General features: G+C 37.9%; 1 protein-coding gene across 4 annotated transcripts in view; it reads left to right on the plus strand.

Annotated features, from left to right (window-relative positions):
* Positions 1-14,052, plus strand: part of FAM13B (family with sequence similarity 13 member B) — a 75,437-nt gene that overhangs the window by 42,890 nt on the left and 18,495 nt on the right. For all 4 annotated transcript variants that reach the window (XM_044226870.1, XM_044226876.1, XM_044226885.1 and 1 more), the window contains 3 exons: positions 9,295-9,359; positions 11,534-11,582; positions 11,994-12,144. In XM_044226870.1, coding sequence (XP_044082805.1) covers positions 9,295-9,359; positions 11,534-11,582; positions 11,994-12,144 — 265 coding nt within the window. The remainder of the gene's footprint in view (positions 1-9,294; positions 9,360-11,533; positions 11,583-11,993; positions 12,145-14,052) is intronic.

A 14,052-nucleotide genomic window follows, 5' to 3' on the forward strand; every position in this document is an offset into this window, starting at 1 on the left:
GAAATGCAAAGACTAAAATCTTTGTTTTAGGTTTGCTTGATGTACAGTGCTGATTGCTTTATGTGTTCCTTTTTTTAATTTAATTTAATTTATTTATTTGACAGAGATCACAAGTAGGCAGAGAGGCAGGCAGAGAGAGAGAGGGGAGGAAGCAGGCTCCTTGCTGAACAGAGAGCCGGAAGCGGGGCTCTCTATTCCAGGACTCTGGGATGGTGACCTGAGCCAAAGGCAGAGGCTTTAACCCACTGAGCCACCCAGGGAACCCCCTTATATGTTCCTTTGGTATTAGAAGCTGACACTTACCTGTCTTGATAATAAATCCTGAGAGCATACACCTTATTAGTAAAGATCAGGAACCATTTTCTGGGTTGGGAATTAGATATAAAATATTTAAGAATATTTGCCTGGAAGGAAACAAATAATGATGTTAGCTGAGGTTGTTGGTGGTATTATGGTTGAATTTCATTCATTTTAAAAGTTTTTCTCCTATTTTCCCAATTTTTTCTGAAGAATGCTATCCTAGGGGTAAAAAAATCAAAATTTAAATTCAAAGTATGGTTTCTGCTGACTGTGTGTTGCTTTTGCACCATTGGAAAGCTGAAAAATTCAAAGTCAAATCATTGGAGGTCAGGAACTGTCTGTATATGATTTAAAAGTTTCTCTAAAGGTTGACTTTTCATTTTGTTGATGGTTCCTTTGCTCTGCAGAATATTTTTTTTTTTGTTTTATTACTATTTTTTATTTTAGCTGTTCTTTTTTTAAACTTTTTCTTAACATGTAATGTATTATTTGCCCCAGGGATACAGGTCTGAATAGTCAAGCTTACACACTTCGCAGCACTCACCATAGCACATCCCCAGTGTCCATAACCCAACCACCCTCTCCATACCCCCCGCCCCACATCAACCCTCAGTTTGTTTTGTGAGATTCAGAGTCTTTTATGGTTTGTCTCACTCTCAATCCCATCTTGTTTCATTTTTTTCATCCCTACCCCCCAAACCCCCCACTTTGCCTCTCAAATTCCTCATATCAGGGAGATCATAATTGTCTTTCTCTGATTGACTTCTGTTGCTCAGCATAATACCCTCTAGTTCCATCCATGTCTTGCAAATGGCAGCATTTCATTTCTTTTGATGGCTGCATAGTATTCCATTGTGTGTGTGTGTGTGTGTGTGTGTGTGTGTGTGTGTGTGTGTACTCCACATCTTCTTTATCCATTCATCTTTTGATGGACATCTAGGTTCTTTCCATAGTTTGACTATTGTGGACATTGCTGCTATAAACATTTGTGTGCACATGCCCCTTCGGGTCATTACATTTGTATCTTTAGGGTAAATATCTAGTAGTGTGATTGCTGGGTAGTAGGGTAGCTCTATTTTCAGCTTTTGCTGTTTTCCAGAGTTCCTGCACCAGCTTGCATTCCCACCAACAGTGTAGGAGGGTTCCCCTTTCTCCTCATCCTTACAAGCATCTGTCATTTCCTGACTGGTTAATTTTAGCCATTATGACTGGCATGAGGTGGTATCTCATTGTGGTTTTGATTTGTATTTCCCTGATGCCGAGTGATGTGGAGCACTTTTTCATGTGTCTGTTGGCCATCTGGTTGTCTTCTTTGCAGAAATGTCTGTTCATGTCCTCTTCCCATTTTTTGATTGGATTATTTGTTCTTTGGGTATTGAGTTTGATAAGTTCTTCATAGATTTTGGATACTAGCCCTTTATCTGATACGTCACTTGCGAATATCTTATCCCATTCTGTCAGTTGTCTTTTGGTTTTGTTGACTGTTTCCTTTGCTGTGCAAAAGCCTTTGATCTTGATGAAGTCCCAATAGTTCATTTTTGCCCTTGCTTCTCTTGCCTTTGGTGATGTTTCTAGGAAGAAGTTGCTGCAGCTGAGGTCGAAGAGGTTGCTGCCTGTGTTCTCAAGGATTTTGATGGATTCCTGTCTCACATTGAGGTCTTTTATCCATTTTGAGTCTCAAATTTTTGTGTGTGGTATAAGGAAATGGTCCAGTTTCATTCTTCTGCATGTGGCTGTCCAATTTTCCCAACACCATTTGTTGAAGAGACTGTCTTTTTTTCCATTGGACATTCTATCCTGCTTTGTCAAAGATTAGTTGATCATGGAGTTGAGAGTCATTTCTGGGCTCTCTATTCTGTTCCATTGATCTGTGTGTCTGTTTTTATGCCAGTACCGTACTGTCTTGATGATGACAGCTTTGTAATAGAGCTTGAAGTCTGGAATTGTGATACCACCAACTTTGGCTTTCTTTTTCAACATTCCTCTGGGCATTAAGGGTCTTTTCTGGTTCCATATAAATTTTAGGATTATTTTTTCCATTTCTTTGAAAAAACTTGATGGTATTTTGATAGGATTATGTTAAACGTGTAGATTGCTTTAGGTAGAATAGACATTTTCACAATATTTGTTCTTCCAATCCATGAGCATGGAACATTTTTCCATTTCTTTGTGTCTTCCTCAGTTTCTTTCATGAGTACTTTATAAGTTTTCTGAATACAGATTCTTTGCCTCTTTGGTTAGATTTATTCCTAGATATCTCATGGTTTTGTGTGCAATTGTAAATGGGATTGACTCTTAATTTCTTTTTTTTTCTGTCTTGTTGGTGTATAGAAATGCAACTGATTTCTGTGCATTGATTTTATAGCGTGACACTTTACTGAATTCCTGTATTAGTTCTAGCAGTTTTGGAGTGGAGTCTTTTGGGTTTTCCACATAAAAGTATCATATCATCTGCAGAGAGTGACTTCTTTGCCAATTTGGATGTCTTTCATTTTTTTTTTGTTGTTGTCCAATTGCTGAGGCTAGGACTTCATAGAACTATGAATAATAGTAGTGGTGATAGTGGACATCCTTGCCATGTTCCTGACCTTAGCAGAAAAGCTCTCAGTTTTTCCTCCATTGAGAATAATATTCGCAGTGGGTTTTTCATAGATGGCTTTGATGATATTGAGGTATGTACCCTCTATCCCTACACTTTGAAGAGTTTTGATCAAGAAAGGATGCTATACTTTGTCAAATGCTTTTTCAGCATCTATTGAGAAGATCATAGGATTCTTGTTCTTTGTTTTATTAATGCATTGTATCACACTGATTAATTTGCGGATGTTGAACCAACCGTGCAGCCCTGGAATAAATCCCACTTGGTCGTGGTGAATAATCCTTTTAATGTACTATTGGATCCTGCTGGCTGGTATTTGGTGAAAATTTTCGCATGTGTGTTCATCAAGGATATTGGTCTGTAATTCTCCTTTATGATGGCAACTTTGTCTGGTTTGGGATCAAGGTAATGCTGGCCTCATAAAATGAGTTTGGAAGTTTTCCTTCCATTTCTGATTTTTGGACGTTTCCAGAGAATAGGAATTAATTCTTCTTTAAATGCTTGGTAGAATTCCCCTGGGAAACTGTCTGGCCCTGGGCTCTTGTTTGTTGGGACATTTTTGATGACTGCTTCAATCTCCTTAATTGTTATGAGTCTGTTCAGGTTTTCTATTTCATCCTGGTTCAGTTGTAGTAGTTTACATGTCTCTAGGAATGCATCCATTTCTTCCAGATTGTCAAATTTGGTGGCATATAGTTGCTCATAGTATGTTCTTGTAATTGTATCTCTTTGGTGTTGGTTGTGATCTCTCCTCTTTCATTCATGATTTTATTTATTTGGTCCTTTCTCTTTTCCTTTTGATAAGTCTGGCCAGGGGTATATCAATCTTACTAATTCTTTCAAAGAACCGGCTCCTAGTTTTCTTTTTTTGTTCTGTTAATTTTTTGGTTTCTATTTCATTGATGTCTGTTCTGATCTTTATTTCTCTTCTCCTGCTGGGTTTAGGCTTTCTTTGTTGTTCTTTCTCCAGCTCCTTTAGGTGTAGGGTTAGGTTGTGTATTTGAGACCTTTCTTGTTTCTTGAGAAAGGCTTGCATCGCTATATATTTTCCTCTCAGGACTACCTTTGCTCTGTCCCACAGATTTTTTTTTTTTTTTTTAAATAAGTAATTGGGATTTTTTTTTTTAAGATTTTTTTTATTTATTTGACAGAGAGAGATCACGAGTAGGCAGAAAGGCAGGCAGAGAGAGAGAGGAGGAAGCAGGCTCCCTGCTGAGCATAGAACCCAATGCGCGAGACTCGATCCCGGGACCCCGAGATCATGACCTGAGCCGAAGCAGCAGCTTAACCCACTGAGCCACCCAGGCGGCCCTGTCCCACAGATTTTGAACAGTCGTGTTTTCGTTATCATTTGTTTCCATGAATTTTTTCAGTTCTTCTTTAATTTCCTGTTACTGTATATTGTCTCTGTTCCTTTCTGGTCTACTACTTTTAGTCTCTGTCTTTGCTTAGACGACCCATTTCAATATTTCCTGTAGAGCTTGTTTGGTATTTACAAACTCTTTCAGTTTTTGTTGGTCCTGGAAGCTTTTTATCTCTCCTTCTATTTTCAATAATAACCTAGCTGGATATAGTATTTATTCCTGGCTGCATGTTCTTCTCATTTAGTGCTCTGAATATATCATGCCAGTTCTTTCTGGCCTGCCAGGTCTCTGTAACTAAGTCTGCTGCCAGTCTAATATTTTTATCATATGTTACAGACTTCTTGTCCCAGGCTGCTTTCAGGATTTTCTCTTTATCATTAAGACTTGTAAGTTTTACTATTAGATGACGGGATGTGGACCCATTTTTATTGATTTTGAGGGGGTTTCTCTGCACCTCCTGGATTTTGATGCTTGTTCCCTTTGTCATATTAGGGAAACTCTCTACAATAATTTGCTTCAGTATACCTTCTGCCCCCCCTTTTCTCCTTCTGGAATCCCAATTATTCTAATATTATTTCGTCTTATGGTATCACTTACCTCTTGAATTCTCCCCTCATGGTCCAGCAGTTGTTTGTCTCTCTTATGCTCAGCTTCTTTATTCTCTGTCATTTGGTTTTCTATATCACTAACTCTCTCTTCTGCCTCATTTATCCTAGCAGTAAGAGCCTCCGTTTTGATTGTACCTCATTAATAGATTTTTTGATTTCAGCTTGGTTAGATTTTTAGTTCTTTTATTTCTCCAGAAAGGGTTTCCCTAACATCTTCCATGACTTTTTTGAGCCAGCTAGTACCTTGACAGTTCGTTATTCTGAACTCTAGATCTGACATATTATCAATGTCCCAATGTCCCAATGTCCGTATTGATTAGGTCCCTAGGCTTTGGTACTGCCTCTTGGTTTTTTTTTGTTTTTTTTTTTTTTTGTGGTGAGTTTTTCTGCCTTGTTATTTTATCCAGATAAGAATATATGAACAAGAGATTAAAATACTAAAAGGGTAACAAATACCCCAGTAAAATGTGCGTTAATCAAATCAGAAGAGACCCCAAATTGTGGGTTAAAGTAGTTCAAAAAGAAAAAGAAAAAATATATATTAGACTGGTGAATAGAACAGAGCCACCCTCTTGATTTTTGGGAGTATTTTGATCTCTTAGAAGAAACTCCCTCCAAAATTTTAAAGAAAGAAACACACACACACACACACACATATATATACAAAAATAAGGTTAAACATGATGAAGGGATGGAATATGACTATAGAGATGAAAATTTAAAAAACATTCTAAAAAAAGGAGTTGATAAGATAAGTTGGTTGGGAAAAGAAAGTGGAAAGAATTTGCTCAGGCTGTGCTAGAACAAGCCCTGTGCTAGATTTAGGGTATATTTTGATCTATTAGAAGTTGTATCCCACGGGGTGCCTGGGTGGCTCAGTGGGTTAAGCTGCTGCCTTCAGCTCAGGTCATGATCTCAGGGTCCTGGGGCTTCATCAGGCTCCTTGCTCAGTGGGGAGCCTGCTTCTCTGCCTCTGCCTGCCTCTCTGCCTCTCTCTCTCTCTCCCCCCACCCCCTGTCAAATAAATAAATAAATAAAATCTTTAAAAAAAAAAAAAAGAAGAAGTATCACAAAATTTTTTAGAAGAAAAAACCCTGTATGTATACAAAAGATGAAGTTAGATACAATGAAGGATAAAATAGGACTATAATAATAAAGGTTCAAGAAGATTTTTTTAAACAGAAAGGTATTTTTAGATAAACTAGTTATAAAACATCAAAAGAGGAAAGAGTAAAAGTTTAAAAAATTAGAATAAGAAAAAAAATAAAATTAAAAAATTTAATTAACTTTGTAAGACTAAAGAATCATGGGGAGAAAGCCATGAATTCTCTGCTTTGCTTTCCCCTCCTCTGGAATTCCACTGTTCTCCTTGATCAAGGAGCTTGGTCTGGATTTTTTTGCTTATCTTCTGGGGGAGGGGCCTGTTATAGTGATTCTCAAGTGTCTTTGCCCGAGATGGAATTGCACCACCCCTGCCAGGGGCTGGGCTAAGTAATCTGCTCTGGTTTGCTCTCAGGAGCTTTTGTTCCCTGAACGCTTTCTGTAGAGCTCTGGAGGACAGGAACGAAGATGGTGGCCTCCCAATCTCTGGCCTGGGAGAGCCGAGAGCTTGGGGCCCCACTCAGCGCTCTCTCAGAGAAAAGCGCTCAGTCACTCCTGTCTCCCTGGTCTCTGGCTGCACTCTGAACCAACCCTGGCCTGTGACTGAGTGTTTCTGTCTCGGGCGCATAGCCCCATTTGGAGTCTCCAAACCCAGCAGATCACTGCCACTCTTCGGCAGGGGTGGGGGTGGTTTCCCAGGATCTGCCACTTGTGGGGTCCATGCTCAAAGAGCAGTGGTATGACTGGGCCACGGATCACAGTTTAGGGTAACCCCGAGCTGAGAGTTCACTCCTCTGCTCTGTCTCTGTAGCCGGCTTCTCTGTTCTAATACCTGCGAGCTCTGCTACACTCAGAAACCCCTGATCCTTCTGTGACCATGCTTTCCCTGTGAGGGCTCCACCCCTGCTTAGCCTCTGGAGTGATGTGCCTCAATGGAGCAGACTTGTAAAAGTTCTGATTCTGTGCTCCGTTGCTCCGCTGCTTGCCGGGAGCCAACCACTTCCCCTACAGTCTATCTTCTTGTTACTTGGATTCACTTCTCTGCAGGTCCTACCTTTCAGAAAGTGGTAGACTTTCTGTTTCTAGAATTGCTGCTCCTCTTCTCTTCGATCTCATGTTGGGTTTATAGGTGTTTGGAATGTTTTGATAACTCTCTGGCTGAGCTCCTGCTAACATCTCAGCCTGCTACTCCTCCTCCGCCATTTTGACTCCACCTCCTTCTCCTCCTCAGACTTCTTATGAGGACCCTGATGGTTTTGGGAAAGAGAAGGTGGGAAGAGTATGGACTCTTTTGCTAGCTGATAATTTAGAAAAAACAAGCTCTTTTTCCCCTTATACAAAGGAATGAATGTTTTGTATAGAGTGAATTCTGTGGAAGTAAAACATAGTTTCTCAAAAAAGTATGTTTCTTTGTTAAATTGAAGTCTGGATATACTTTAACCTGACCCTAATACCTTTTATTTTTTTCTGTTGGGGAGTAATGTAGAAGATAACTCTCCTTCTTACTCTGCATCTCATCTCCTTCTTCACTGCTGGAGTATCGGTGTATCAGCTTTGTTTTCTGTTGCAGCATCTTTTATGTTGCCTCCAATTTTTTTTTTTAAACTACCTTTCTGTATTCGTTTTAAGAATTACATTTCCCAGAGGCACCCGGGTGGTTCAGTTGGTTAAGCAGTCTGCCTTTAGCTCAGGTTGTGATCTCAGGGTTGTGGGATCAAACCCTGCATCAGGGTCCCTTCTGAGTGGGGCATCTATCTCTCTCTCCTGTTGCCCTTCCCTCTCCCACTTGTGCTTGCATGCGTGTGCTCTCTCTCTCTCTCTCCAATAAATAAATAAAAATTTAAAAATTATGTTGCTTAAATCTGGCTAAAAAGCATGTGGGTGTTACAGTCAGTCTTTAGATATATTTCATTTTTTTCATAGTATATTGAATTGTAGGTTAAAGTTGGTGATGTAATAGTATGCTTTTATAATAGAATTTTATAAGTTTTTCTTCTAAGCTATTTGATTCTCTCATAGTAACTGTAACATAGGCAAGTTAAGTGTTATACTCTTATTTGTGAAGGCAAGGTAGAGCTGGGACTTGAACCTTGTTCTTTGAATAAAACATGAAGACTTATGTTAAATATTGGATCTAGTAATGATTATTTCATGGGCCCATATTTAAGAATTTAAAGTTATCTTCTAAACAGAAAGGTTGCTGAAGTCTGATGTGTAGATCAGTGGTTCTCATAATTTGAGTCTCAAGACCTCTTGATACTCTTAAAAGATATTGAGTATCCCAGAAAGGTTTTATTTACATAGATATATTTATCAGTATTTGCCACATTAGAAATTAAAATTGAAAAATTAGAGAATGTTTATTAAATTCACTCAAGGTACTGTAAATATGTTTTTTTTAACTTAATAAAAAGTTATATAAAACACTTTGTGCTTTGAGGAATGGTATTGTTTTACATATTTACAAATATTGTTACTGCTTGTCTGTCTTATTAAAAGTTAACTTGGTTTCTCATACCTGCTTCTGCACTCAGTCTATTACTATAAGTTCTTTTGTTTGAAGTACATGAAGACAAGTCAGCCTCACAGAGATACATCGTTGGCAAAGGGAGAATTTAATAGCTTTTTCCAGATATGAAGTGTCTTTCATATTAAAACTGGACAAGTTTTTTTAAGAATCTAGCTGTCTCTTGATTGCAGAGGTGATGATCAGAAACTTTGAGAATTTTATGTAATTCGTAGTAATGCACGGGATATTTTTATTAGACTCAGTGAGTATCTGTTTGGGGAAGGAATAGGGATGGGATGGTGTCACTAGACTCATTAGAAAATAGGGGCAGTGTTCGTATATGTTTCTGAGGTTTACAGTTGTTATTTCGAGTGTATATAATAAAGGGATCTGGTGAATCAAATGATTCCTCTGTTATCTGCTTGGAAGTTACCAACTTAACCTGTTTGTGGCTGAGAAGAAACAGAAGGAACAATTGGCAGGTGGGACCATATGGCTGTCCTTTGGGAGGAAAGAATTCTAAGGACAGGAAACGAATGTGATAGTATGAGCAGTACTTCTTACCTAATAGTGTAGTGAGTATGCAGATCTCCATTTTATACACATGCACACACATGCATATGCCTCAGGTTTTGAGAAAGATAAATTACTGTCTTTAAAAAGAGATGCCAACACTTGTAGACTATTATGAAGAATTAAAAGGGGGCATTTGATTAACTTGTAATCTAATACCGTGATTTAGGTTGGAAACTTCTTCTCGTACATGAGTGTTGGGAGCTCCGTTAATACAGCAGTTATGTTCTTTTTTGTCAGTCTGTAGGTATACTGTTAGAGCCATGCAGTGACCATGGTGATAGTGAAGATGGCTGTCTTGAGGGGTAAGCATTTTCTTTCATTATTCAATCATCTTAAGAATTGGAGCCCTTCACAGATTTGGGAGTGAGATTTTTAGATGAATTTATCTATTATACATTTTTGAAAATCTGAAAAACCAGCTACTTGTTTAATGGTAAGCATAAAGCATACTCATAAATATTCAGAGGGGCTACAGGTTCAGACAGACATAGTTATAACTTGGAAAACGTTCGGAGGGAAGAACAGAGCCTTCTTGGAGACACTCCAAACTTTCAGTTGATTTGTAGAACAATTGGGACTTTACTGATATTCTGAATACACCTTTCAGTGAGTTAATTCATAGTCTTAGAACTGTGGATAACTAATTGAAAGATTATAGCATATTTGTTTTACCAAATTTGTACAGGATATTTTTGTTCCCTTTCCAGCTTCTTTTTGGTGTATCCCAGTATAGTCTTACCTCAATTTCTGCTTGCTTACCTCCTTGGCCATCAAAAATGGGAGGGAGGTACTGAGGCAATCAATATTTCAGTCATATGTAGTCTCCATAGATACTTGATAGATATAGTACCTTTGAGCAGAAGCTTTCTAGTATTTTAAGTCAGTGAGTAGGTTTTGGGTCCTGTTACCCATTTTCTGATTCTTTGAGACATGGCCAAGCAGTGTATTATGACTTCTTAGGAAAGATAATTTGATATTCAGAAAACAAATTTACAGTGAATGCAGACTAGATTGTAAATACTGAGGATTCTCAAACATTACTGATTTGGTGATAGCTTGTTGGTGAGGGTAAACTTGTGTTAATGCCATTGTCTCTCTTAATTGTGAGTAGGAAACCTGTTCTCTGAGGGTAAGTAAATTCTTTGGAGCCATGTCTCTGGAGTGTCTCCATACTCTGAAGGTCCACAGATTTCCTGCTTACAGCAGTTCCTTGTGCTTCCTTTCAGGAGGCAGGAATGATCCTCTTCCAGCCCAGGGAGTATTGGAGCTATGGGCTGAAGATATAAGATAAACAGGCATCCCCAGAATGATGACATCTGGATTTGGTAGAACAATAAGGATCCATTTAGTGAGGACTCAATCTTTTTGGAAAAGCTCTTTCCTCTTCAACTTGTGTATAGGTTAGCAAACTTGTTTTTAGATCCAAAGAGTTCCTTGGTTAGATGGATTACATTTTGCATGCTTAACATTCATGTTTCTCAAATTTAGGTGATTGGGTCTTTTGTAGTCTCAAGGTAGAATGTAGCTCATTCCACCATTTGCTTCCACTCTAAGCAAGGGAAGGCCTTTGAGCTTGCCAGGGAATTTAGTTCATTTCTCATGCTCAGTAAGAACAAGGTAATTATGCATGTGAGGAAAAGACTTGCCTTAGTTAGATCAAGACCTGTCTTCTGGATACACACTGTTAAGGCAGGGTAGAAGCAGCATCTGTGTGTACCATTGTAAATTGCCACCATATCTTTGGGAAGAAGAAATTTCCCACAATAGATACATTGCTAACCTACTGTAATACCAGATGCTTTGTTGACTGGTCAAATAGGGAGAGATCATTTTGGACAGCTTGCTCTAATATTTGTTCTAAATAGGGGTTCATTTTTATGGGGGGTATAAGAGGTGACTTGAAATTTTTAGAAATTTCCTTTTTATATCTTACCATTATGTTTTGAGGAAGGAAAGGTTTAGAAGTAGTACCTTGTTCTGATTGTGATAGAACATAATCAGATTTAAAATATAGGACCATAAAAGAAAATAACATATAGGACCATCACTGTACCTTTAAAAAACATCTTTAAAAGAAAAGAAAGTCCCAGAGTGGGGGATAATAAAGCTGTTTGGTTAAAACTAATATTTGCTTTACAAAATCTTTTCCATTATACATTCAACCCTTTTGGTTTCTATTTACTGTGGATTTTAGTTTTACTTTTAAAATGCTTTTCTTTGGTGGGGGACGGTTGTGTGGGAGGGTGGAGAATGTTACTTAAATTTTCTAAACCTGAAGTAATTCTGTGGATCTTTTCAGTAGTGTGTGATTTTCAGACATAGGGCTCCAAAGAATGGGCATATGTCCAGTTGTCATTTTCTTCTCTTACATTATAAATGCTAACTATAAGGGGAAGAGAAGAATCTAGGTAAGAAATGTGCAGTGATAGTAACCTACTTATTCTTAAAACATTAATAGCTGTACTTGTATTTTTAGGAAAGAATATGTGTCATTTGACAGTGATACATTGTCACACTTGATTCTGGTAAGATTTTTTTCTTACGGTTCTTAAAATGTGACTAGGTTTAACCCACCAATTATTGTATCTGGTCTTTAACTCTTGGGTTGAATAGGTTTAAAGGAGATGTAAAAATAGAGTCTCTTGCCAGATATTTTACAATTAAGCAGTGACTTAATTTGTCACTTTTGGTTACCAGTAACTTGGTTATAAAAACATTTTCCTGAATTTGGGATCCACACTTTGTCTACCAGTAGTATATAGTATAAAACGCAAATGTGTGTTTGAAAATAGTTTGGATGGTGGGAGTGGGACAGCTGAATATATAGGCACAATAGTACAGTAATGGAGACCATACAAAGATATATGCTGCTTGTTTTTAAGCTGAGTGAGAAAAGCTTTGTGGTTGTGAAATGTATTCTTTATTTTAAAATACAGGATTCTAGTAGCAAGATATGTGATTTGAATGCCAACACTGAATCAGAAGTGCCAGGAGGTCAGAGTGTTGGTGTTCAAGGGGAAGCAGCATGTGGAACCCAAATTCCACATTTAGATCTGAAGAATGTCTCTGATGGTGATAAATGGGAAGGTAATTTTAACCACACGTTATTTTCCTGATATTGTTATTTGTAACTGAAATTACCTAAAGCAATAATGAGACTATTGCTCTTTTCTGGACAACCTTACTCATTTTGGCTTTCTGTTCTCTCATGTAAGAGGAGTGAGTGAGTGTTTTTACTCAGATGCACTAATGAGATTGTAGGGCAACTATGTCATACGAACTAGAAGTTCTTAGCTGATCCATTAGCTTTGAAGGTGAAGTTAGAACTGATTAAAAAAATAAAATGCCCCAGGATAGGCTTTTGTGAATTGTTAAACCAGGTTTAAACCAGTCTTGGAAAATCTCATATGTTAGGGCTTGGGGGATCTTACCACTTACATGTAACTACATTTCCTATATGATCATTAGGAAACCTGTTTTGTTTTTGTTTTTGGTTTTTTTGTTTTTTTTTTTTTTTAATCCCAGAATGATCTTTTAAGGCATTTCTAAGTAAACACTGTACCATATCCCTATATCTGTGTATTAGATTATATAAGCACGGGAACAGAGTCCTAACAGTTTTTACAAAGGAAAAAAGTTGAAATTCAAAAAGCAAGCCGTGTGTGTGTGTGTGTGTGTATAAATATATATATATATATATTTTTTTTTTGTCCAAACTCAGCAAATGTGTACTTAACACTTGTATTTCATTGTATATAAGTTTTTTCTTTTTTAATCAAAAGATGCAAAACCTAAATAAATATCAAACTCCAGTGAGTGATTTGCATGCTGAAGGGTTTATAGGGAAGTACATTATTACCTGCTGTTTACTTTGAAATCCATGAAAAAATAAGATGGTTAGCGGGATGGATAAATGTTACAAAGCAAATACAGTAAAATGTTAATGGTTGAATCTAGATGGTTGGTGTATTGATCGATGTTCACTGTGAAATTTTTTTCAAGTTTACTGTATATTTATAAACTTTAAAATGTTGGGGGTGGGGGGGTGAAAGTCAACAACAGATTTGAATTTGGGAGTCCTGTATCATACACCTTGCTAGGTAAGGAGACATTGAGACAACTCGGGAATCTTCCAAGTTACTTATTTGTGCACCTGGATGAAGTTCCCTTGGTTATCTTACCCTTGGCAAGTTAGCTAGTGACCTACAGTGGTAGTAACAAGAATAGCAGTGCTAGTACCACAGGCTCCTTTTGCTACCTCAAGTCTGCTCATTTGATCACAACTGGAGTTTATTTATTTATTTTTCAAGGTATAGCCAATTTTTTTTTTTTTAAAGCCCCAGCCAAGTCATTGTCTGTGCCAATCTTTATTGCTGTCTCTCCACCCCCCTCCTTTTTTTTTTTTTTTTTTTGGTTCTAGATGTTTGGCATGCCTAGTGGCATATTATGTGTCTTAGATTAAATCAGGAAGTTGTCTTCTTTTGCTTTGTTCTGGGTTATTTAGGATGTTTGGAATTTATGAAGATGCTCCCCAGAATTAGGGGATATGTTAACATCCTGGTGGCAGAAAAGATCAACTGTCCCTTTCATTTATTTATCCTGACATGGTCACTGAAAAGAAGTGGTGGTCATCAGAGCATCCCTGGAGCCAGCCATAGTAGGAGAGGAGTCTCTGAAAGATGAGGTGGGATTCTGACAGAGGGCTGATGCTTCTCCGTTTTGGAGGACGCAGATAAATAGACCTTCATAATCTTTGGCCTGGGCGTTCTGATCTTAAGTTTTAAGCATAGAAGAGCACTTGTTTTCCATTGTCTGAGGAGATAAAACTTTGTGTTCAGCTTCAGCTTTCTGGAGGCTTACCTAAAGTGAATTTAATGCTGGGCTCACTGTTTCCCTGTCAGAATCCTCCCCTTACAGCTTGTGGTATGGAAAGAAAGTAACTATAGACTTTTGATTTTCAGTGCCTCAGCTCACCTGTTACAAACCTGGCTCAAC

Source organism: Neovison vison, chromosome 1, assembly GCF_020171115.1.
Source record: "Neovison vison isolate M4711 chromosome 1, ASM_NN_V1, whole genome shotgun sequence".
Taxonomy (NCBI): Eukaryota; Metazoa; Chordata; class Mammalia; order Carnivora; family Mustelidae; genus Neogale; species Neogale vison.